Genomic DNA, 25,508 nt, shown 5'->3' with positions numbered 1-25,508 from the left:
CTACATGCAAATTATAAAGCATTAAGGCACCAGAGAAAGAGTTACTTAATATACAAAATTTTTAACTGGCACCTCTTGTCACTCTTTTGTTAACTCCGGTTGTAACATTAGTACCATCCTGTTAGCACTGTATCTTCTTTAGAAAAAATATGACAATCAGTAACCCTCGCCTGATGACTCATGATTGTCAGCAGCAGGTCTACAGGTGTCTGTGATACTCTGAGCCTCTGTTCAACTGTCCATGAAGACCGAGTGCAGTCTGTGTGAGGTGATCGCTCAGGCTAAGCAAATCAGTACCACTCAAACATGTAACAAACACAGCACTCACCGAGCAGTAACCCCCCAACCACACACACACACACACACACACACACAGACAGTTTCTTACTGTCTGCTGAAATGACATGTCAAGTTGGGGGGGGGGAGTAGAAAGAGAGAGTGAGAGAGAGAGTGTCATGTCTCCTGCTTCTCATCATGCTGTCATGGCCACCAGTCCAGCGCCTCTTCTGTCACATGCACTCTGCTCACACTCCACCCAGACCCAAGCATGTCACAAACGATAAACACATCACATATATACACACACACATACACACACACATACACACACACCTGCTTGTAAAGCTGTAATTGCTCTGTGTGTGTTGAAATGATAAGAAGAACATGATACAAGAACCTCAGAATTCGTGGTTTAGGATGTTAGAATTGCACGTTTCAGTGTAATGTTAACTATAACTATAGCTTGTCATTTAAACAAATTAGTTTCAAAGTACTAATGATATCTCTGACAGAGAATAAACAGTGTGTGTGTGTTTGTGTGTTTCTGACTTCTACATCCGGGGTCACATGTCAGACTAAAGACCAGTTCACTGGGGACATAAGCCAATGGTTTTATGGTCAGGATTGTTGCGGCCGAAAATGTCTGATTTCTGAGTTTTTTTTGCAATGAAACTGTCGAAGCAAGTGAAAATTGCAAAAATGAGTTCTGATTTATTTATTTATTTGGTATATTTCATTAAATATCAAACATATCATGTTCCTGTGAGAATAAAACTATTCTTTATTGTAAGTGTTCTCAGTAAACCTCACCAAAAAAGGCTCAGGATTACAAACAAAAAAAAAAAAAAAAGCTTTATTTGTAAATGAAGCACACCTGGGGGATGTGTGGGGATTAATCAAATTTGCTGAAATGTTTTAGTGATTCGACAAAATCACAAGGTCATGCAGAATTCATGGGGATTGGTTGGTTGCGATTGCAACATCACAGCTTCCTGGAGGGTCTGGTAAGGGTTAGGGTTTGGTTAAGTTTAGGTTAGATGCAAGCAGAAAATGCAGAGGCAACAAGTTCCTCCTTGAGGTCATTTTAGAGGGGGTTAGTTGCAGCCTCTTAAGAGGGTAATATAGAGAATAAACTTACTTGTCCATGCTGGTGTCTTTCAGGCCTGATGGTATTGGCACAGTGACTGTGGAAGAGAAGGAGCGCTTTGAGGAGATCAAGGAGAGGCTACGGGTGCTTCTGGAAAACCAGATTACACACTTCAGGTAGGAACCATGAATCATACCTGTCAGCACTAGGATTCAGCACCCCACCCCAGCCTGTCCCACCACCCCACTTTCACTGTCCACATACCCCTCACACATTTGCACCCTTACAGACAAGGATACAAATGATGAATCCTAACATCAGCACTCGGCAGACACTTGCTTTAAAATATCAGTTAAACATGAATTAGGTCAACTAGTTCCTGCGTACAGTAAGGGACTTGGGGAAACTTATGTTTGGCCAATTTGTCATGTTGGCTCACATGTGATACACTAAAATCTGTTGTACAAAAAACATGATGACTGATGTTGCTCTTCAGTAAGAACAGGTAAACCTCTTCCCACTGTGTGAGATACTTGTAGGAACTTTTAGCTTTTAGTTTTGGCAGGTACTCCATCTCTCTCACATTCCTCCATTCTTGCATCCTCATGCTTCTTTACTTGTTCTTGTCTTTCTCTGTGTTCTTCTGATTCTGACTGCTCTTTTTCTTGGTCCTCTTGGTCTTCTTGGTCTTTTCTTGTTTTTGTTCTTGTTTTTCATTCTGTTCTTGTTCTTATTCTTCTGTTTCTTCTTTTACTTGTTTTTCTGGTCCTGTGTATTCTTTGTTTTCTTCTTCTAAATCTTCTTTTTCTTTCTCCTCTAAATCTTCTTGGGTCTCTCTCTGGGTCTGCTTCTTCTTCTTCTTCTTCTTCTTCTTCTTCTTCTTCTTCTTCTTCTTCTTGTGATTCTGCCTGTTCATTTTTTTCCTCTTGGTCTTCTGCATTTTCTTTTTCTCCTTTTCTTCTCATTCTTGGTGTTCTTTATCTTGTTCATCTTTTGCTTATTCTTCTACTTCCTCTACTTGAAAAGGCAGATTCTGATTGAATGACTTCTTATCACTAGATGTTACAACTAATGTTCTCCATACTGCCACCTGTCTCACCACAGCAGAATGAACACATCAGCAGGCCCAGCAGGCAATGCTTCCTATTTTTTTCTAGGAAGGTTAAAAATATGGTAGATTTACAGCAAAATATGTAAATGGATGGTCATAGGGAGAGAAGGGTCAAATACAGTAGAATCCCAGAAGAAATGGGAAAGTTCCTGAGCTGAACTCACTGCCAAGGGTCCAAATGAAAATTCAGTCTGTTGCTGCAGGTACTGCTTTCCATTTGGACGACCAGAGGGAGCACTGAAAGCAACTCTGTCCTTGCTTGAAAGGGTAAGTCATTACTGCTGGACACATGTATGTTGTTGTGTGAAAAAGCCAGTTTTCTGTCACCTTTTGCCAACTGTCTTTCACATTCCTCATCATTTGTCTTGATGATAAGGTAAAACACTGTTGCCATCTTTCCTCTTTAGGTTCTGATGAAGGATATTGTAACTCCAGTTCCACAAGAGGAAGTGAAGACTGTGATCCGTAAGTGTCTGGAGCAGGCGGCTCTGGTCAACTACCAGCGCCTGTCAGAGTACGCCAAACTGGAAGGTAAGTCACTGCTTCAGCACTACTCCTTTGTGTTAGTACTTGTGCAGTGAGAACACAGCGTGAGTCTTGTGTCTTGATACAGCTGTTAATGTAACAACTCTGAACCTGCTGAGTCAGTTAGAGAGACTGTGAGAGTTTCCTGTCACACAAGCATTCAGATGTTTCTAAATGCAGTGGTGAGTGGATTTCTGAACTCAGCAGGGCACAGCTTGCACAATGTGGTTCTAATATGCGGTTGTTACTGGAACGCTCGTAGAACGTTGTGGGGTAGTCAGTCAAAAGTAGTAAACATGTTCTCCAAACTTAACAACAAGCAAGGATATTATTAAATGACACTGATGAATTTAGGAAAGTCATTTTTTAAGCAAACTGTGTAGACATCCTTGTCTTCCAACAGTTGAATGAACAGTTGAAATGAGTCGTGTTCAGGTGGAACTTTAATGTTACACACATGCAATCAGATTATGATGTTTACAGCATTATTGTGTATGATATTTTAGAAAAAATGAACTAAGCTATTTACCATGGTCTCTGATTATCTGCTTTGGGACTGACCTCTGTAAATTAAAATTAGTGTACATAAAACTAGTTGCCACATGGGGCCACATGTGAAACATTTATTTTAATTCTGAGTAAAAATCAGAATTAGAGTCAGAATTCTGAGATGAAACTAAGAATACTTATTTATTCTCAAAATTCTGAGAATAAAGGCAAAATTCTGAGTGTAAAGTATAAACTTTATTCTTAGAATTCTGAGATTAAACTTTACCAAGAATACAAGGTGATTTTATTTATCATTCACAACAGGTTGTATATTGGGATTTCAGTGCAGTTACCTCTTGATTGCTTGGGACAAATCATGTCCTACCAAAAAACAGCACATGAAGGCATCTGATGTTCGCGTTTTGAAATGCACCAATTGTACTAAATGGCAGAACACACACTGAAAGCATCTTGACGTGCGTCAAACTGACTTGACACTCTCACTCCGAACTTGTTTTGATTTTGGAGCGTCACATGAGGACCAGGGCTTTTTTATCTGCAGCTGCAGTTCGTGTTTGGGGAGTTAAATAGAATGAAAAAGGCACGGACGTGAGGAGCGAGTGCTGATCGAGCTTTAGCTCCACCTGAAAGCAGATTAAAAAAAAAAAAAAACTACCTGCAGCAGAGAGTGAGGGAGGGAGAGAGTGTGTGAATATGGACAGATGCGCCGACTTGATATAAAAACTTTTTATGATCATTAAACATAATATTACTGTACACTTTGGTGGTGTGTTTTTTTGTTGTTGCTTCAAGTCCCATTTGTGTACTTTTAAATACTTAATTACTCCCCGTTGATTAATCATAACTATGAAGATCTAGAGAGGGACAGCAGAGAGGAGAGAGGGAGAGGGAGCGTGTGTGAAATGCAGACTGATATAAAACTTTTTTGATGATAAATCCTGATGTTACTGAACAGTTACCTGACTAAAATATCTTGTCTCCTCCATGAAACGTTTGTCACTTTGCTGCATTATTCTGAAGCCTGCAGTGTGCTATAGAAGCTTTATCAATAGACGCCTGAAACCTGCAGTGCGTTTTGGCCTTTAGTATCATCTTTATCTTAAAATTGATTTCCCTCCACGCCATTTTTACAAAAACATATTTTAATCAGATACATCAGATGTGTCTCACCCATAACATGTTGGCTCTGTAGTCCTTCTAAATCAAAGCTAAATAAGATTTATGGTTTGAAAATGTGTATTTTGATTAACATTAGGAGAACTCTGAGACACTTTAAAACATAAAATGGCTGCTCACTACCACATGTTGTGAAACGAAGAAATGTAACATTTTGACAACTCTGTCAGACATCAGCTCTGTCAGATTTTCTGTCTGACAGAGTTGGTGGTATAGCAGCAGATACTGGTGGCAGCAGGGTGAACAGGCTGTGGCTGGGGTGGCGGAGTCTCTTGTCTTTCAGTGTCCTCTTGGCTCTGCAGGCACCTCGCCTCCCCGATATCACTGACACTCAGTAGAAGGGTACTAATGATGTTCTGGACAGGTTTAATAACCCACTGTAGAGTTTTCCTGATCTGGGCCGTGCACATCCTATTATGTCAGTTTGTGATATTTATTCTCACATTTCTGACTTTGAACTCAGATTTCATACAAATAAAGTGAATTGAATACATTTTTCACATGTGGCCCTCATCATCTTCAGTGGGGATCTTTAAAATGACGCAGCTATACAGTAATAGAGTATATTTTATTGCACTTACTATTCATGAAGTTCAATTGTGAATTTAAAAACAAAGTCTAACTTCTAAACTTTCCTTCACAGCTGCAGTAAAAGCCTCTCTAATCTTCTTTCATAATGTACGTCATGGCATGACAGATGTTTTAAGTGACAGGAGTTTATTTTGCCTTATCTTCTATCTATTTTAGTAGCAAATGTACAGTAAGTAAAAATGCATTCAATTCAGTGTTTATGCTGACTTTGTCCACCATGCCTCAGCTTCTTTTTCAGCCGAGTCCTACTGCCTCTGTACCCCACTTTGGCCTGCCTGGTAGCTGAAGTGATGCTCCTTCTTTTCCCCTTTTTCTGCCTTCCTCTTCCTCGCTCTCTGATGGTTGCCATGCTCACTCCTCTTCTCCTCTTGTCTATTGGCTTTTGCTGCTTCTCATTAGCTGCTGGTTGAAAACAGGAAGGCCAATAAACAAGACATGGTGGGACTGCCCCTTGTGGCAGTTCAGTGTTTTTCCTGTTGCATGGTCCAGGTTTTCTTTAGTAGGCATCATAGATGTTCTGCAGACCTCTGAAACCAAAGAAAAAATGGAGTCAGAACTCTTAACTGGTGCCAACTTTAGAGCAGATTTTCTTTTTGTTATTGTCTTTGGTTTATGTGATAATTCTTCAAATTTCATTTTCACTTCTGTATCTGTGACTCTAAACCTTTAGATGAACACTGACATTTGGGAAATATGCTTATTTGCTGTTGTAACTAGAATAAGTAAAAACAAAAGAAAGAGAAAAGAAAAAAAGATTGAAATCAGTGTGTCCAGTACAGATCCATCCTGAATGTGATTAGCTTAGCTTAGCACAAAGTCATCTGGCTCTGGTTTGTGATCTCAAACCTGGGAAACTCATCAGGACTGGCCTTTTGAGATGCTGTTTATGGTCACTTAACTTATTGGTTATTTGTTAAAAACTTGAAGGCAGTCTGACTCACCAGATGTACTGTAGGCTGTCAGTACAAGCCTGCTATTGGCTACCTGTTTCAGGCAGCCAATAGCAGGCTATCTGCTATCTGCTATTTGTGTTTGCAAAGTCCCTGTCTCAACAGGAAACAATGACAAGCTCCGAGCTACCAGCTAGAAATGGCAAGTTAGCGCATGGTCACTTGAAATAAACAAGCTAGCAGCTATTACCTCTCCTTTTGCCATTTGAGGCACTGTGAAGATAAGTAGGCCTGGCTATGTGAAACTAGCCTGAAGGCTAACTGTTTCCAAAACCTAAATACACCTATTTCTACAGTGGCCCTACGCTTCAAACAGTGACGCTGTATGTGCACCTCTGCTGTCAGTTTAAGTTAAGTTAGCAATCAAAATAAGTGAATTAAAAGCACTTGGGTAGGTTTAGAAGAAAGATCACTGTTTGGGTTAAAAGAAGTACGTTACTTTCGTGAGTTCACAGACTGTTACATTCTGTTAAGTTATGTTGCGTTGTGTTACGTTATGTTATACAGGGCTGGGGGGTTACTTTAAAAATGTATTCTGATACAATTACTGATTACCTGTTCAAAAATGTAGTCAGTAACCTAATCCAAGTATCACCATATTAAAGTAATGTTATTTAATTATTTTCTGTTACTTCTGGATTACCTCGATACTAAATATGATGAAATAGTTTATAATATAATAATATAATGTTTAGTGTTCGTTGTAGGTTTATTAATTGTTTGTCCAGGTCTTCTTTCCTTTGCTGAGTGCAAATCCATGTTTAGATTAAAAAAAGTTATTACACACTTCAAAATATACTTTGTTGAGTGTAGCTTTCACACTTCATACTCAAGCTTATAGTAAACTGTAGTAAAACCAAGTCATAGTGGTGGTGGTGGTGTTTTGAGACTTGTGAAGAGCACATGGTAGTATATCGGTCTTTATTTTAAGAAGTATTATAAAATTGTAATCTCACTAAATAGTCCCCATTTTTACCAAATGTAACTGGAATCTGATTACATCTTGGAATAGATATATATGCTTTTAACTTTGAATTTGCATATGCATCCCTTTGCATCCATATGCATCATGGCTGCCTTGTGTCCATTTGGAGCAATGGTTGTGTGCATCCTCTGAAATTAGCGCTGCATACATGAATGCAAACATGAAACAAACACGTCACATCACGTCAGTTGCCAGAGCTAGGCAAGCGGTTTTCACAAAGGAGGCTTATCTATAGCTGGATCAGAATGACGCACCAAACAGCAAACAAGCACATTTTTTAATATGTTTTGGTTCAGTTAATGCTCAACTACTTTAAATGTTCAATTTACGACGATGTCTGTAAAGAAACCATCACCTCTCTGAAGACACTAAGGAACATCAACCTTAGTATCTCAGTTGTGATTGTTGATTATCCCTAAAACCCCCCTCCTTCATACTGGTGTGCTTCCTAACCGACAGGAAAAAACTCATATTTTCACATTTTACTTCTGCCTGGCGGAACGAATGGTTAATCCAAAGTAGACAGCCCATAATATCACCCACAGACACACACACACACACACACACACACACACACACACACACACACACACACACACACACACACACACACACACACACTGATATAGTCATCTTATACTCTGGTACCTTTCTCAGCTAAAAACAGGACACTGGACACTGACAACTCTGAGGTTAGAATGATACATTGTTGGGCTGACTGTGACATATCAATGGAAATCACAGACATTCAGCATCATCCAGCTTAGATAAGAGATATGAGGAATTGATGTAGGTTTTCAGAGCACACCAGGCTCAACTTATTTAATCAACAATGTCAGTTTTCAGACAGTTGATTTTTCGAGTCAGGTGTGCTGTTGGTTGGTTGGAGCGAAAACTTGCAGCCACTCAGCCCTCTGTGGAATAGTTTGGACACGCCTGCAGTATGGGGACATATTTGTAAGGAAGGTTCTCAAAGGTGCATTGTGTAGCATTGTGATTGATTAATTAATTACTATAAAACTTTTTGGTTTTTCATTTTGGTACATCCGTTTTATTGTAGTAAACAAAGAAGATTATCTATTAACTTTTAATAATTTATTTTATTAGTTTAGTCAATATGCTGTAATGCTGGAAAATTGCTTCACTATACAGCTATATAGAATAACAACCATAGCATACATTTAATCAAAATACAATGTAGCTTTTGTTTTATTTTGATGTATTAATCCTTTTGATATATTTAAAATGAGCTATATTAAATGCAAACGAAAAAATAGATGGTTAAGTAAAGTATTGCCACATTGCTAATAATATATTTTTTATCTTTTTAAAACTTGAAATGTTTCATGTTGTAACCTTATAACTATGCTATAACAATATAGGTTGTCACATTATAACATGAAACATTTCACGTTCCACCAATAATTTATCATGTTATTACATGAAATAATGATATGTAATGTAACATAATAGTATATCGGTATAATGAGAAAAGTTTTTCGTAATAAGAATATATGGTCCAAACAAACAAACACAAGACTTTCATCCAGGAGACTGGAGTTTGTGTCCTATCTGAAACCAAAAGTCATTGTTGACTTCTTTTTAACTTATCGTAACATAAGTTATGTTATGTATGTATGTAAGTTACATTTTTTAAGTCATATAACGTAAGTTATCAAGGCTGCCAGGTCCATGTTTTTCCTGTGGAATTGGGCTACTTTTGAAATGTTGCCATGGGATGATTTGTTTTTGTCCGCTGGTTCGGTGAACCTATTTTGGTCAAATTACATTCGTAATATCTATAAATACACATCTGTATTTTAAACGAAATAATTTATTTATTCCAAAATCCTACTAAACTGACTCCAGACAAACACATACACACATGGATCTGGCACACAACACATGCACGCCTACATAAACACACACAGCCTACACTCTCTGCTGACCAGTGCCACTTTTATTGGACACTGGGCTGTTTTTGCCACACAGACCTGGCAACCCTGTAAGTTATGCATGTTTGCATACAATAACTTTTGTAATGTATGTTAATTTGCAAAACTAACACTTAATCAAAACCAGACCATGATCTTTTCATCCCAGACACTACATAATTTTGCTGACTTACAGCATCATAGTTTTCAGGCATGTAGCCACTATGCTTATCCTTTTCAGTAAAACTAAAGAAACAAAGCGCCTACTGTCCAATTATTTTGTGATCATACCACATAACTGATTAATCTGCAATGAATATGTTCAAAATGATACATATTGCACCTTTGATACAACATTTTAGACTTGAATTCATTGAATATTTAATAAACTAAATGCTATTATAGCATAAAATAGTCAGATATTAAATAGCAACAAGTATGGGCCTGAAACACTTCCTACTGGTCGAACCCTAGTGATCTCTGTGCTCGTCCTCTCTGACCCTGGCTTCTCGCATGCCTCGGTATCCTCCCTCTTTCTCTGTAGGGAAAAAGAGAGAGATGTATGAGCATCCTGTCTTCTGCTTGGCGTCTCAAGTGATGGATTTAACCATTCGTGAGTACCTTCCTCATTCCCCAGCATCCCCCCCCACCTCTGCACCGATATGCACGCTAACCACGACAAGTGACATCACATCTCTGTCATCCCTGATGTCCTTTGGTCTGTTTGTATCTGTTGTTTTCGTCCCTAAAGTCTTCTTGTTGCACTTTCTTGATTGTGGTTTGAGCTCAGTTTGTCTCAGAGCTACTCAGAACATTCTAATCTTTCCGTGAGCTTGTTTTTAGTCGTGCCCAAACCACCCGTTCTTCGTCTGTCTGCGACTTGAATGCATTTTTACTTTGCTTGTGTGTAAATCCTCGTAAGTGTTTAAAATCATGGTACATCCAAACAGGACACCCACATCCTGCAGTTAAGAGGTCATCTTATTCAGTTCTCAATCATCTGAGTGAAACATCTTTGGACCCACATTAGATGAGCTGTCAAAGGAAAGGTCACACATTCCTATTGTGAACATTCCTCTGTCTATGAATGAAACCACCATCAAATGCTGATACTTCTGGCATATATTATAACCATTTTAACAGGTTTTAATGCTTTTTCAACTGTCCCATACTAGGTTTTAGGTCAAAGTGAAGAAGCTTTGTGTTTTGGGTATTTTCATGGCAAGCCCTTTTAACATTTAATCAGTAGTGATAATACCAATTGTAAATATCAACAGTTGCTTTTTGATAAGTTGAATTCCAAACCATCATATTTATTTAACCAGTAGCAGTTCTAAATAAAGGTATCTGCAATTCATTTATCGCTAGTTCATTGCAAACATCTGGAACTTTATTTCAACTAGTCAAATCTGACATGTTATAATTCCAAGTTAGCATGTTCATTGTGTAATTTGGACTAGTTGCAATAATTAATGATCAACAACTCTACACTCCACACCAGTAAAAATGCCTTACTTGTGGCCATGAGCATTGTAGATCTCCTCAATTGTTCTTACATTCTAGATATCTATCTTCACTTCTGACTAATCAAAATTAAATTAGTGATATGATGATGTGGAATTGAAAATCGCTAAAACAGTTCTGACCCACTGAATCATGGACTCCACAGAGCGGTCAACATCCTTTGCTCCATGGTCCAGTTCTGAACCTTAAATATCCATTGTACATTGTACTCTGGCTGGTCTGTGGCCTCATCTACAGCAAGCTGGGACACCTTTCTACTGGAAAGCAGCACAGTAGATGGGATAACCTTTGGGCGCCCATGACTCACTGGTTTACCAGTTGCTCTTCCTTGGACCACTTTTGCCCCGAACACTTAGAGGTTTTGTGCCTTCCTCTAGGGCCTTCCTTTGGCAGTGCTCAGGAGGTGAACTGGCACCTTCTTGTGCTACCAGTCCACACTCTTTACTCTCCATACTTTACTATGGGCGATTAGTAGTATATGATTTGTAGGCGACCGGCTATGCAACCTGTAAACATGCAAAATGACGCTGACCTTTACGTCCCTCTTAAATGCTCTGCTAGCAACAAAATCTTTTGAGCCAAGTGGCCACCCTCTGGTCCTCAAGCCATATCCTTATGGAAGTACTGCCACCCTAAGGTAGGTACCAACCATCCATACCTGGAACACCCCACAAGACCTGTCATACCAATCAGTTTCACAGATGGTCTGACCCAGTCATCTAGTCATCACCGTCTGGATCTTGTCAAAGTTGCTAAGATCCTCAATGTGACTATTTTTCCTACATCAACTTGTAGACCACTTGCTGCCTAATATGTCCCAGCTCTTGACAGGTGCCATTGTAACAACATGATCAATGTTATTCACTTTACCTGCCAGTGGTATTTATAGTGTGGCTGATCAGTGTGTATTTGTCAAAATTATCTTATAGATCTTAAATTAACATTTCAACATATTATCAAAGTCCATGCTGCTATTGAAACCCAGTACTATCACTGCTAGTCAACCCTGCTGATTAAATGTTGAAAAGGCTTGCGAATTGTCCTGTTTTTGTACTTCTTAAGTTTTGTGTAACACAGAATGCACTTAGAGCCAAGCTTTGTCTCAGAGGCTTCATAGAACTGTCTAGTGCATTGCTTTTGAATATTCAATCTAACCTTTCACTTTATTTCTGATTCCTGTCTTCCTTTACCTCTGCTTATTCTACCTGTATTGAATGATCTCTTCTCTCTCACCCTCTACCTGAAATTTTCACACCTCTGTCCACCTTCTCTCCATCCTTGCAACCTGTTCTTTTTTCTCTCAAAAAAAATGTAACTCTTACTTAGAGGAGAAATCTCAGAAAAAACTGAAGGATCCAGGTGACGTTGTACTGTATGTCTAATCTCTGCTGTTAGCTCATTCCTGACCAGAAAACACTCAGTCTACTTTAAACCATACCACCATGGACCCTGTCACAACCTTCCTGATACCTGTTCATTGCTCAGCAAAGGCACAGAACCTTCACAGAACATGTTTCAGGAATGTTTTGATGGAGTTAAGTGACCCTGTCCCCCTCCTGTGGTGTTTTTCACTGCTTTGAATTCTCAGAATGGAGATTGAACATGAGACATACGATCGATCAGTTCCTGGTGAACGTGAGAAAGAATTGAGATTTGCAATGATTTGATTGAACTGCAGTCTCACAATAATGTAAAATACAGCATCAAATTGGGTCTTCCCTAAATGATACCCTTTAAAAACAAGGAACTGATGACCAAACACGGCAGCAGAGCAGGACTGAGTTGATGACACAGCACACATTGCCAGTGAAAATCACTTCTTCTGAGTGCAAGCATCCAAGCATGGACTAAAACCTGTTTGCATGCAGGTGGCATTTAAAGTATTTCAATCCAAGAAATTGCTTTCTCTTTAAGAACAGCATAAAAAGACCATGCATAAAATGTTTGTTATTACAGAATATCATTCCTGATGGCAAATGTTTTTGTTTGTAGAAAAATGAAACAATCTCAGTGCCTGTTCATCTCAGTGTCCGCAGGCTGGATGTGGCTGCCATGGTTTCTTTTTCAATCCTTTCCTTTATTTAGTCCGTCACAGTGTAGCTTTAAGAAATGCATTTCATCTCAAGTCTCAACAAGTCTTTTTAGCGTCTGGTTAAAGAAGACCTTAAAGCTACATTGGGATTGGAAATGCAGATCTCGCCAGAGTGAGGCCACTTAAACTTTGCTGCAGGTGGGAACGTGATCTGGAACACATTCTTTGCAGGAGAGGGCGGTAGTGGTCGGAAATCGGGGGAGCGGTCAAGACAACAGTCCTACATAGAGCTGTACTTCAGACTCCCAATAGAAGTCAGAAATATCTGTTCATAACTTGTCAATTATCCTGGTGAAATATTAGTGATAACAATTGAAGCCTTGCCCGTTAAAGGGAAAATTCAGCACTTTTCATGTGGATTTCCAGTCAGTGTTGATGATCTATTAAACTTGGGCCAACAAAGAAGGACTCAGATGCAGGACTCAAAAACACGAGGTCTTTAATGGAAAAAGTGGTCAGTACACAGTTAGATCAGTCCAAAACACAAGCAGAGGTATCCAAAGGCGGCAGGCAAAAACAGGGTCCAAAATGCAAGAACAGGTCAAAAAACTAGGAGATCACTAGGAATATGGCTGGAACACACTCAAAAACAACTGAGACAAACTGGCAACAGACAGAGGCATGCTAGATAAGTATTTTTGTCACCTAACACTATGTTACCAATAGGTAGAAAGTTATATGTATGGTATGTGGTGATACATGGCACCATGGGTGAAGGAGTTAGATGCCTGCATAGCTCTGTGCAGGTGAACTAATTCTTCTTGGTCAGTATAGCCACATTGAGAGATCTATTGCTTCAGTTGACTATATTTACCATCAACATTTACTGGACATCCACATGTAAACTACAAAAAGTGCTACTTTTAAACTTCACTTAATTTTCAACTCTCTGTCCTGATTAGATCTGATAAAGCTGCAGTCCATTATCAGAATTAAAAGGTTATAGAAAATAAATACTTTAATAGAAAATGATTCTATTGTTTCCAAAACTGCACTTCCAAATTCTAACAGAATTGCTGTGACTTGACAGACATTACTAGATCCCAACAATTCCCCCTTTAAACCAGTACAGAGGTCCCATTCTGTGGAAGCCCTCAGCCATGTTAGAATAACTGAAGCTCCTGCTGTGTTGTCCACAACATCACTGAGCCACGAGAGCTCTGCCAGTAGATGGACTGAGCACAGTCACGACTCTGACATGGCCAGTTCAACCCATATAAAGCACTGTGTGTGTGTGTTCTTATCCAGCAGGATCATGGTACTGACAGCAACCATAACCACTGTTGCTTTATTCCAATGGTAACACTTGATTATTAAGGTCCTTGTAATGGTGTTAGTTAATAGGCAATGATACCCTTATAAGTCCTTATAAGATGCTAATTAATGTTATGTGTTAATAAGTCCATTAAGTGTTAATAATATCATATACATGTTCATTTTTAGACTGTAAGACATTATAAACTAAAGGTATAAGGCCTTTATAAGTTCATAAGTAGCTGTTAAAGGTGTTAAATAAAGGATTTATTGCTAATGCTAACAAGACAGTCTTCTCACTTTGGATCTAGTAGCTGCAAAAAGCACAGTTAATTGTTAATAAGTGCATAATAAAGGATTTATTAATGCTAACAAGACAGCTCCCTCTTTGGATAAAAAAGAGGAAGACTTTTTTTTTTTTTTTTATCTCTGGGGGAAATTACATGTTTTTGCTCTGTTGTTATTTACAATCAAAGGCCAAAATACATACAGTTGGGTGCCCCGAGCAGTTCATTGCAGCAGGTGTTCATTGCTTTGCTCAAAGGTACCTCAGCAGTGCCCAGGGAGTGAACTGACACCTCTCCAGCTACCTGTCTCTGATCAGTACTGACTGGTCCATGCTGGACTTGAACTGGTGACCCTGCAGTTCCCAAGCCACGTGCTTACAGACTGAGCTACTGCCAAAGGCATAGTTAACTGTTAATAAGTGCATAATAAAGGAGTTATTATCCTGAACAAGACAGTGTTTTGCTTTATATATAGTAACTGCTCATAAATACATAACACTGTATATATTAATCTTTATAAAGCAACAACAACAACAAAAACTTAGTAAAGTTTTAGCAATGGTATGATAGACAAGTTAGCTAAACTCAATAAATGTGTCTGTAATGCCTTTATAAACCTTTATAAACTGTTACGTTTCTAATAAGTACTTATAAATGTCTTCACAAAAACATGCTTATGATGCTTTTATTAACACATAATATTAAAATCTTAATCAGACTTATAAGGGTCTTATTTCCTATTAGGCTTATTAGGTGGACCTTGATATGAAGCGTTATTGATTTATGCTATAGACCATCGATTCTCCAGCAATGGGCCGTGGCCCTTCAACTCTGCCAACTTCACTAGTCTTGTGCAATGTAAATAAAACACAGCAAGTTGAATAATGGATGAAGTGGAGGCACTCTGTTGTATGTCATGGTGTTTCCACCTCAGAATTCATCATATTCTCTGTTAGAGAACTTTGGAGTCATTCTCATACATTGACCTCTTAGCAAAGGAAAAACATAATAATAATAATAATAATAAATTGAACCCCTCTTCATTTAATGCCACCAGGCTTCTGTCAGTTAATCAGAAACAAGCACATTATCTGGCTGTGGTATAACTTCAGTCCTTTCACTGAACATGCTAAAGGACATAATATGGATTGCATCATATACAGTCTATATTAACTGTTAACACAAGTAGAGTGAGAAGCAGCTTCACCATCCAAAACAATCAAACTGTAAACTAAGTCAGATACTGTGGACATAAACACAACACAACATAACTATCACATTACTGCATGATGAGTGTTCAGTGTACATGCTGTCTACATCAACTCATCACGTCCATGTTTCCTCCAGATAACTGTTCTGTCACAGGGACAGACATGTGAATCATTCACTACATACATACCACAGGCCATCACTACTGCAGCCACCCAACAGTGACATCAAAAATGCTTCAACAAAATGTAGCAGTCCTGGAATGACAGTGTAACTAGGGCTGAGTGGTTAATATTGAACTTTGTCTCAGGAAAATATAGTATACAGTTAACACAATTGTGATTTAAATTAGTCTAAATCTGACCTTAATTGGCATAACCAAAGCGTTTGTCTGAAAGTATTTAGGTCTGTTACCCAGCCCTAATTATACCATCTGATATTTCATGCTTGTATTTTTAATATGACCATGAGATTGTTCCAGTGGTTTAGGCTGAGGCTATAGACTGGACTAAGGATCACTTTTGAGGCAACAGCCATATCCAGACTTTGTGAGTGATTTAACCCTTTAGCTCCAGTGTTTGGGTGTAGGCAGGATAACATGCATGTTGTTTACTTTTTTATGTAAAATCTAAATACTGTATAAAAGAAGAGACACATGTATATGTCAGACTAGGGCTATTCTTATACACTTATGGTTGCATGAATACAATAGCAACAAGAGCCTTTGTTTAGAGTAGATAGTGATGAGGCTGCCTGCACTGACCCTTGACCTTTGTGCTCCAGAGAATGTAGGGCGGTTAGTCACCCCTGCCAAAAAACTGGAGGACACCATCCGCCTGGCCGAACTGGTGATCGAGGTGCTTCAGCAGAATGAGGAACACCATGCTGAGGTCAGTGTGCTGATATACATGCATCTGTGCTCACACACACATACACATCCACACACACACACATCCACTCTCAGGCCTGTAGTTTAACAGCAGCATGGGCTGGTGGCTGACTGTGCAAAGCCAGCAGTAACGAGACAGAAAAGATGGGCCTAATTAAAACTAATGAGCAGCGTTGATTATGCCTCTAATGGCCAATTCAGCTACTGATATCATGAACCTCATTATTGTCCAACAGAACTTTACTGATATCCATCAGCTCAGTCAAGTTAGTGTTCAGTTCCCTAAGTGACAAAAACAGCCAGTCCATCCAGTGCAGCCTGTTCCCACTCCCAACTCTTCAAATACAGCAGCTTTACGTAGCAGTAGGTACGATGTAGGTAGCATGATTTCTGAAGGCACCCTTCTAGTGTTATGTTTTGATGTCAGGTGACATTTTATAAAGATTGAGAAAGTCTACATATAGAGGAGGTGGGGTGGATGGAGACATCAAACAAACACAGGGCTTTTACCCATGAGACCTTAGTTTGTGTCCCGTGTAAAACCAAGAGTCAATGTTAACTCCTTTTAATGTAAAATCACACAAGTTACAAAACTTAGGTAACATATATAGATTACATACATGAACTTAGTTAACAAAGTTGCTTGTTGCCTTACCCTACCCAAGTACTTTTTGTGTCTAAACCAAGTAACTCTGTTGCCTAAACCTAACCAAATAGTTTTATTACCTAAACCAAACTGAGTAGTTGTTGTGTCTAAACCAAATAGTTTTGTTGCCTAACCCTTTGTTGTCTAAACCTAAGTGACTAGTTTTGCTGCCTAAACATCAACCATGTAGTTTAGTTGCTCAAACCAAGTAGTTTTGTTGCCTAACCCTAGTACTTTTGTTGCCTAGACCTAACAAAGGAGTTTTTGTGCCTATAGCCAACTAAGTAGTTTTGTTTCCTAACCTCAATCGAGTGCTTTTGTTGCCTAAACTAAATAAATTTTGTTGCCCAAATATTACCAAGTAGTTTTATTGCCTAAGTGTGCTTATATCTAACTAAGTAGTTTTGTAGGTTTTGTGCCTAAACCTAACAAAGTAGTTTTAGGTCCTAAACCAACTAGTGGTGTCTAAACCTAACCAAGCACTTTTGTTGCCTAAAACTTACCAAGTGGTTTTTGTACCTTCATTTTGAACGTTGACACAGATGCTGCATATTTATTATTGCTTTCTTGACTGCGGAGCCCTGCGCATGCAAAACTGATGTTAGAGGGATACCTACAGCATCATAGTTTGAATGCTTAGGGACACTAACCAAGTTGCCATATTTTACAACCTGGGAGTGAGAACATGTTGCTTTGTGTTTTCGGCCATTGGCACCAGTTTACCGCTGTGAAAATAGAGAGCGCATTCTGTAAATTGCTTACATAATGAAAATACTGCTAGTAATGGCTTGCTCAAGATATGTTGACTATTGCACTAATCAGATGGTAACAGCAACATATTGATGTTTAGCTGAAAGGATGGCTCACTAGCTAGCATAAAGTATCATTGCTGATTTCAGTAAGAACATAGAAATTGACTGTGTAAATTTTAAACCACTGGAAATGATCATACAGAAATACAGTCAACCTTTAACAAGAGCTAATCCTCCACTATTGCCACAGGTTGCATCAGATTGCCTGCAAACCCTCTATGGGACTTGGCTGGCAGTATATTTTGTTTAATATTACCCAAGCGATATGAACGTTCAGTTCCACTGATGTAACAGAATAAATGTGGGCCACAGCCTATCTTGAGAAATTGCTTACCAGTTGGAGGTGATGTAGGAGGTGCAGTGAAAAGTCTTAAATAAGTTTTCCTCGTCACCTGTGCACTGTAATGAGAGCAGCATACTGCACTTTTGCTACATTTTGATTTGGTTGGAAGCCGGTGCCAAATTCCATTTAGTGTGAAGTATTGTGTGAGCCATAGGGAGTGTTTTCACACGTTGTTTCCCAATTTGTTAAATCAGATTTATCAGCCACAGAGATTGGTTTATGTTTGGGATATTGATTGACTTCAGAAATCCCATTCATACACTTTCCATTGAATATGTTTACCTTGTTGTCTCTAGTACAGTTTTTAAAAGCAACACAGCACCCACAGGGGATCTCAAGATTGGTTTCAGAAGATAAATTGAGCAAGTTATTTTATATTTCTCCTGTCTGGGAGTCTCAAAGTTTCTTATTCATTCAGATTCCAAATGGTAAATACAAAGTCCCTCACCAGTAACCGCATGTTACTTTGAATCATCATATTGTGTCTTACCTGCACAGTGGGCCTTACCTGACACAAAGTACACACTCTAAAGTGTAGCAGTGGAGACTTATCAATCAGGTCTATTCTTATGTCACAGCAGAGGAGCTCCTCTGTGTCTTTGGCAAACACTGTGCTGAAAAGATATTGAACAATAAGAACAAACATCATGAAGGCAAAGAGAAAAGTGATGCACTGATGAAGAAAACATGAAGTTTTGATGTAAATATTCTGTAACCTATCCAACTTTTCTGCCTTTTCACTGTGAATGCTGTGCTATTTATAATAAATCACATTATTTTTGTTATTTAACCAAAACAAAATTGACTTATTCCCTCTCTGCTTTTTATTTCAATGATTCATTTGTTTTGCGGGGAAATGTTTGAACAGGGAAAAGAGGTATGTGATTGTCTTAGTGCCATATGCCCCGTCTCCTACCCCACCCTTACTCTAAGTCCCGTGCATGCACTTAATGATACAGCTATTGTTGTAGAGGATCATTAATGTTTCCCTGCTCAACAATGACCCAGAACCCCTTTCAGCTTGTGGTCACTGCTAATCAAGTGCTTGTGGCAGTGCTTGTTAGCTTCACAGCTAGCAACAGTTTTGCCTTTGATGATGATGAGAAGAGACAAGCACTTAGGCGATGTGTTTTACTTGTTTAAGTCATTATCCTACCTTACGCTCTGAGGAAACAAAGAGCAGAGTTGTGAGTTTCAAGGGACCAGTGTGTAGGATTTAGTGGCAGCTAACTGAATACCTCCTGCCTCACCCTCCCCTTCCAAGTGCGGAAAAAATTGTGAATAACACAGAGGACCCTCTTTAGAGCCCGCAGAGGTGTGGACACAAGTCACATGACTTGGATTTGAATGAAATTTGAGTCACAGATTTGATAACTTAAGACTTAACTTGACAAAATTGAAAAGGACTTGTAACATGAATTGGACTAAAAAACCAATCACTCATGACTTTGCTTGAGCTTGAGCCTTTTGACTTAAATTTCTTGATATCCTCCCCAAAGTCCAAAGATTAAACACGCACAGTGTTATTTAAAAAGTGCAAGTCAGTACTTAAGTTGATACAGTTTGTTTAAACTGATCTGACAGCATCCAATCGAGTTGCAGGAGGGAACCATGAAGAACTATGGGCTGCAGTTGGAAAGAATTATAAAAACAGATATTTCATTGGTGTACAAAAACTACAAGGTGCTCAACGAAAATTGAATTGCAGTATAAAAAAGTGCAAGTTGAAAATTACCAGCAGACACAACAACTACCAACGTCATTCAACATTCAAAGTTGCACAAAGAACAATAAGTTTTGGCTCTGTTGCTCAAATGGCATTACATTTGGTGGAGATGCATTATGATTGATTTATGACTCAAAATTCCAAGCTTAGGACTTTGGATTTGGATCAGGACTTGCCTGTCTTGACTTTGGAATTGACTTTGGTGCAAGGACTTGAGCCTTTGATAGTGTTTGGTTGGTCCATTCTGGGGTGCAGTAGAAACATGGCGGACTCTGTGGAAGAAGACCCTCTGTAGATATAAAGGGAAAAATAACGGGAAACTATGTAATACAAAACAGTACATATCTGAAATACACATACAGATATACACACATGCATATAGATACACTTTATATTAAGATGTTTGTAATAAGCATTAGTTAATAGATAATAAGGTCCTTATAAGATGCTTATTAACATTAATGTGTAAATAAGACCATGTAAGTACAACTGCATGCTTAAAGTGAAACTCACAGTTTATAGACTGCTTAAGAATGTATCAGCCTTATGGGTTTCTTACAATTATTTATAATAGCATTACAAGCACACTTATTGATTTTAACAAAGATACCTACTGTGTCATTACCTTTACAAAGATTTTGTTGTTGCAGTATTGAGATTTTTACACACTTTATTATGCATTTATTAGCAGTTCTTAATAGAGAAAAAGGCCTGAAATAGTAATAATTGAAAAGAAACATGGGTAACTGTTAACAAGTGCATAATAAAGTATTAATTAACCTTAATAAACATTGTTCACACTTTAGATCCAGTACCCCAAAGATGCACTAGTTGACTAAAACTAGTTATTACTATTAACTCTTAAAATGTAAAAGCTAACATAGATTCAAATGTAAAGCAATGCCCAATTAATATTACTACAAATGATTATATCCGGCTGATTGGTACCTGCTCGCTCTCTGTGGGGGGAGGGGCGAATTTATTGACGTGACCCCAGAGAACTTTATAAACATGTCAAAATGATCTAAACTGTCCGGAGCACAGGGAAGAAAAAAAAGAAAAAGAGAGGAGGAAAAATGGGATTAAGAAAGAGGTAAAGTAAAGATACAGTAATGAAATGAAGCATCATTTGTACTGCGTCAGTTATTTAGCACAGTGTACTGTTAAGTTGATAACTTGATTCTGACTGATTAGCCTCAACATGGTATGCTAATCAGTAAATAACCAGTTTTATATTTCTGTAGCTGGGCGGCATGGAGGGGTCTTTAAGACAATGGTAAAAACAATGCTATTCGATTTCTTCTGTAAGCGTATGTAAATTGCTGATGGAGGGGGGTGCCATATAAAATCTTGCCTAGGGTGCCACATTGGGTAGGGCCGGCTCTGGTTGTATTATACACTAATATAAACATATATATGAATATTCCATTCCATATTCTGCCAATGAATACCCCTAAATCTTACACACTGGCCCTTTAATGCTGAATGTGTAAGTTTTCATCTCAAAGAACACAACTCTGTACATTGTTTTCTTGGAGTCTGCCCCAAATCATCCCTGAAAATGCTAACCTGTCTCCTGTGTTTAGCCATGTGTCATTTATTCTACCAAGTCCAGTAGGTAAGCTTGGGGAAGATGTTGTGTCAACCTTCCTTCCCCTAAAGGACCCCATTCCTCTCCATTGGATCCTTCAACACACACAATGGAGAAAATGCGAGGCATGCTTTGTGTGATAGTAGAAAACATCACTCCCCTTGCATTTCAACGAAATGCATTGACACTGCTGCTCAAATGATGTGAGCGCACTGGTGAAGCAGCCTAACCAGCGTTAGAATCCAACCATGACAAATGGTTTCAGTTCCATTTTTCTTTTGGTCAGCTCACAAAAACACAATCAGGAGTCAAAGTTACTGTAATTGAATGCATTTGACTTTTCACTTGTGTGGCTCTAATGCTGGTTATAGCTCATCTTTTATACAGGCCCCATTTTGTGACTCTCATGTAGTCACCAATTTTAACTTAAAGACTTTCACACTGTTTACTGCATCCAACTTAGAGAAATGACCCACAGTTTTGTCAAAAATGAGGAGTAAAATTGAAGGAAGTTTAGCACTTTTAAGGACATAATCCTCTGGTTACACCTGACATTAACATGCGTCCTGGATGATCCAATCAGAAATGGACATGCATCTCCACAAACGTGTCGCGTCGAGCCACAAGGAAGTTGCCTATATTGGTTACTTTTTACTGGATATGTAAAATTTGACATGTTCACCATCTAGGAATATTGTCTTCCTTCACAAATTTAGTGTAAATGGTGAAATTAGTTGAAGCTGTTTGTTCAAACAATTGCCAAATGTAGGCAGATGGACACACTTCAAACCCAAAGTAGCCACTGGTACAGTGATGCCACTACAAACAGATATTTGTTTTTTGAGTAAAGAACGACTTCACTGCATTTAATGCAGAATTTACACAGATAATTAATAATTTGCCATAGTGGTTTTCCAAAGTTTATTTAGTTCCTCTTCACTCAACAACTCTCAAAATTGTGTGATTTTTGTAAAGGAGTCTGGGGATGTTGAAATTAGCTGAAATTAGTTGAAACACAGACATTGTATATAGAAAAACAAGTGAAGCCAAAGCATCTCTATCTTCCCCTGGTGGCTGCCAAAAATGGTTTCTGTAGTTTTATGCTGTTCTTATCATGCTGAGGTTTGTTCAAATGTTACATTTTCTGATCAGTTTGATTTTAATTAGTTATTTGATCATATAAATGTAGGGTTTCATACACAAGCCTGGTCACTAGGGAAGGCAAAGGAAATTTATTTAAACAGCGCCATTCAGACACAAGGCAAGGTGCTTTACAAGAACTTAGAAATACATTAGAATAAATCATTAACACTGCTGTGCAGACTCCACATGGCATCAGTAGTGCAAGATGGCAGCACTTGTATCTAGGGTATTTTGGCTTCAGTTTTTACAGAACTTTTATTTATGCCAATGGTTGAAAAAGACGGTGTGTTCACAGACATCTGCTGCTTATCTCAGCAGGTCAGAGAGACCACCTCTGAACGTGGAATAAGCGATCAGATCTCAGTGCATCCTCACTATGTCTTGGGTGCATTCACACCTGTCCACATGTGATCAGATCACCCAGGACACATGTTAATACCAGGTGTAAACAGGGCCTCAGACTCTTCTGTCCCACCGCTATGCAAATATTCCTCCTGCTGTACAAATTTAGTCAAATTTCATGTGGAGCATCCCCAAGAACAATGGCAACAGGAAAGTGATAGCTGCCTCATTCATGCAAATAAAAGTTTCTCAACTAAAGCAAATGACAAAAAGGTTAAATTTCTGTAGTCTTGACATTAGAGCATTTGACTCTTTCTGGCTAAGCAGCCTGAACCAGATACATAAATTACATGATAATAACAGTTTGGCTTTTCAGGAAACTTGTAATACATGTAGGACCTGATGGCTCAAATTATCATAATTCAAAGAACACATGTATCTTCACACAACAGTCCAAATTTGCATGATAGTTACATGGAACAACAGCAGTCAACAACAGCAGCAGCACCAAAACAACAATAAATATGAAATATATAAGAGGACTGCATTTTTCACAAGACATGATGCCTTTGTTGGAGCTTTTTTCAAAGTAGCATCAGCAGGGGATTCATAAGTCAATTTATTATCGGAACAACACCCAGATCTTTGTAGGCCCCAACTAGGTCAGTGTCAACACCTTTTACAACAGTTGGCAGAGGGCTTGACGGTAACTTCCTAAAATCAATGATCGTGTTTTTTGTTTTAGACACATTCAGATGTAGGAAAGACTCATCACACCAAGCCAAAAAAATCATCCACCACCTGCCCACGATCCTGTTCCTCCCCTTCAAAAAGGCTAACAGTAACAGAATCATCAGCCAGCTGTGATGTGTCTGTTCTTATAGCTGTTTTGACACCCATTAGTGTACATGATGTAAAGAAGGGGGGAGGTTGGACTCTCACAGACTGTGGCCTTATGAGTTAAAAAGTCAAGTATCCAAACAATCTGTGTCTGTTTAATGACTGTAAGAGCAGCAGCATGAGTTTGTCATTGTTTCTCAACACACTCAATTAAGTGAACCCAACACCCCCTCACACACACACACACACCACCACCACCCCACCTTTTGTTAAGAAGCAGCATATCATTATCATAGCTCAAGCAGTATCCACATGCATGCTGCTACATACCTGATGTCCATGGCCTTAGTTTTGCAGGTGTTTTGTATGTTATTTTCCTAACAATTTAACAACTACACAGTCCACAAGGTTCATGGGGTGTTATAAGCAGCTATACTTTCTGGTTGCCATCTTTGTTTGTTTTATAAAATTCTAAATCTTTGGGAACTCATTTGTACAGACAGAAGGATGCTAGAAGATATGAGCATGTATTAGGGCCAGACATAAGAAATGAGAATTATTTTAGATTATTATTATAATTTTTTTTTTTTTTTTGCATTTAAAGAATCAAATCCAGATGTCGAGAAAAATGGTTGAAATTAAAGTCAAATGAATCTTTTTGTTTTAATTTTGCATTTCTAGAATAAAGTCAAAATGTGGAGAATAAATTTGAAATTTCAAGAAATAGTCAAACTTTTGCTACTAACGTTAGTGCGTATGACTGCCTCTACAAAGTGCTTTGTGTAGATAAATCGGTGAAATTGTACTTCAGAATCTGTTTCAGTAAGAAGACAAATGCATAGATATTGATGGTTACACCTGTGTGCATTTCAGAGAGTACACAAGACTATCACAAGACACAGCACTTGTTTGCTCCTGAAGGGGTGGAGCTCAGGCTGGCAGCATGTGAGACACCGGCATTACTGTATCAAAGATCCCAACTCATATGGCAAGGCATATGGATTTGTGCGATAAACTGAAGCCAAAGGATGTATTAGTTTGATATATTCTCAAAGTTTGACCTTAATCTTGAAATTTTTAAGTTTGTTCTGGACATTTTGCCTTTAATTCTCAAAATGCAATATTGAAAACAAAAAAAATCTCTTATTTAGTTAGACTTTATTCTCAACATTTCAACTTAATTCTCAAAATGCACAATGAAAAGAAAATCATTTTTTCCCTAATTTTTTCTTATGCTTGGCCCTAATACTTTTCCATAGGAAGAAGAGTTCTTTCCAGACATGTATATAAAATACTTACTACTGATACATTTTAAAAAAGCTTATCTTTTACTGATCTTTGTCTTAATTCTGTGACTTTAATATAAACACAAAAGTCTAAAATGTAAAAATGACGATTACATGAGTGGCACTGACTGGATGTACCTTCTTGCCAACTATCCCACACCAACTATTCAATGCTAAGAGCTCCCGTGGCAAGTGCATGCCCCTCCCCATCCCCTCCCTCCCACCACCACCACGTAAGCCCATGGGTACATTCACATTACAGTGTTGACAGCTTGATGTGAATGAGCAAACACCATGGATCCTCAGGGGTCCCTCTTAAGAGGCCCCCGCAAGAGTGGGGGTGCATGGAGGAAAGCGAGTGTTTTCGATGTGCATG

At 38.6% G+C, this 25,508-nt stretch overlaps 1 protein-coding gene across 8 annotated transcripts in view; it reads left to right on the top strand.

Annotated features, from left to right (window-relative positions):
- The window catches only part of cadpsa (Ca2+-dependent activator protein for secretion a), a 261,922-nt gene that overhangs the window by 163,221 nt on the left and 73,193 nt on the right, over window positions 1-25,508 (top strand). For 5 of the 8 annotated variants that reach the window (XM_084725993.1, XM_084725984.1, XM_084725965.1 and 2 more), the window contains 5 exons: window positions 1,441-1,542; window positions 2,681-2,744; window positions 2,885-3,008; window positions 9,693-9,761; window positions 16,298-16,404. In XM_084725993.1, the coding sequence (XP_084582119.1) occupies window positions 1,441-1,542; window positions 2,681-2,744; window positions 2,885-3,008; window positions 9,693-9,761; window positions 16,298-16,404 (466 nt within the window). The remainder of the gene's footprint in view (window positions 1-1,440; window positions 1,543-2,680; window positions 2,745-2,884; window positions 3,009-9,692; window positions 9,762-16,297; window positions 16,405-25,508) is intronic. The other 3 variants (XM_084726001.1, XM_084726018.1, XM_084725974.1) reach the window with 1 other exon arrangement.

This window comes from Lutjanus erythropterus, chromosome 2 (genome assembly GCF_056507025.1).
Source record: "Lutjanus erythropterus isolate fLutEry1 chromosome 2, fLutEry1.hap2, whole genome shotgun sequence".
NCBI classification, from domain to species: Eukaryota; Metazoa; Chordata; class Actinopteri; order Lutjaniformes; family Lutjanidae; genus Lutjanus; species Lutjanus erythropterus.
This window is presented reverse-complemented; position numbering and strand designations above follow the sequence as displayed.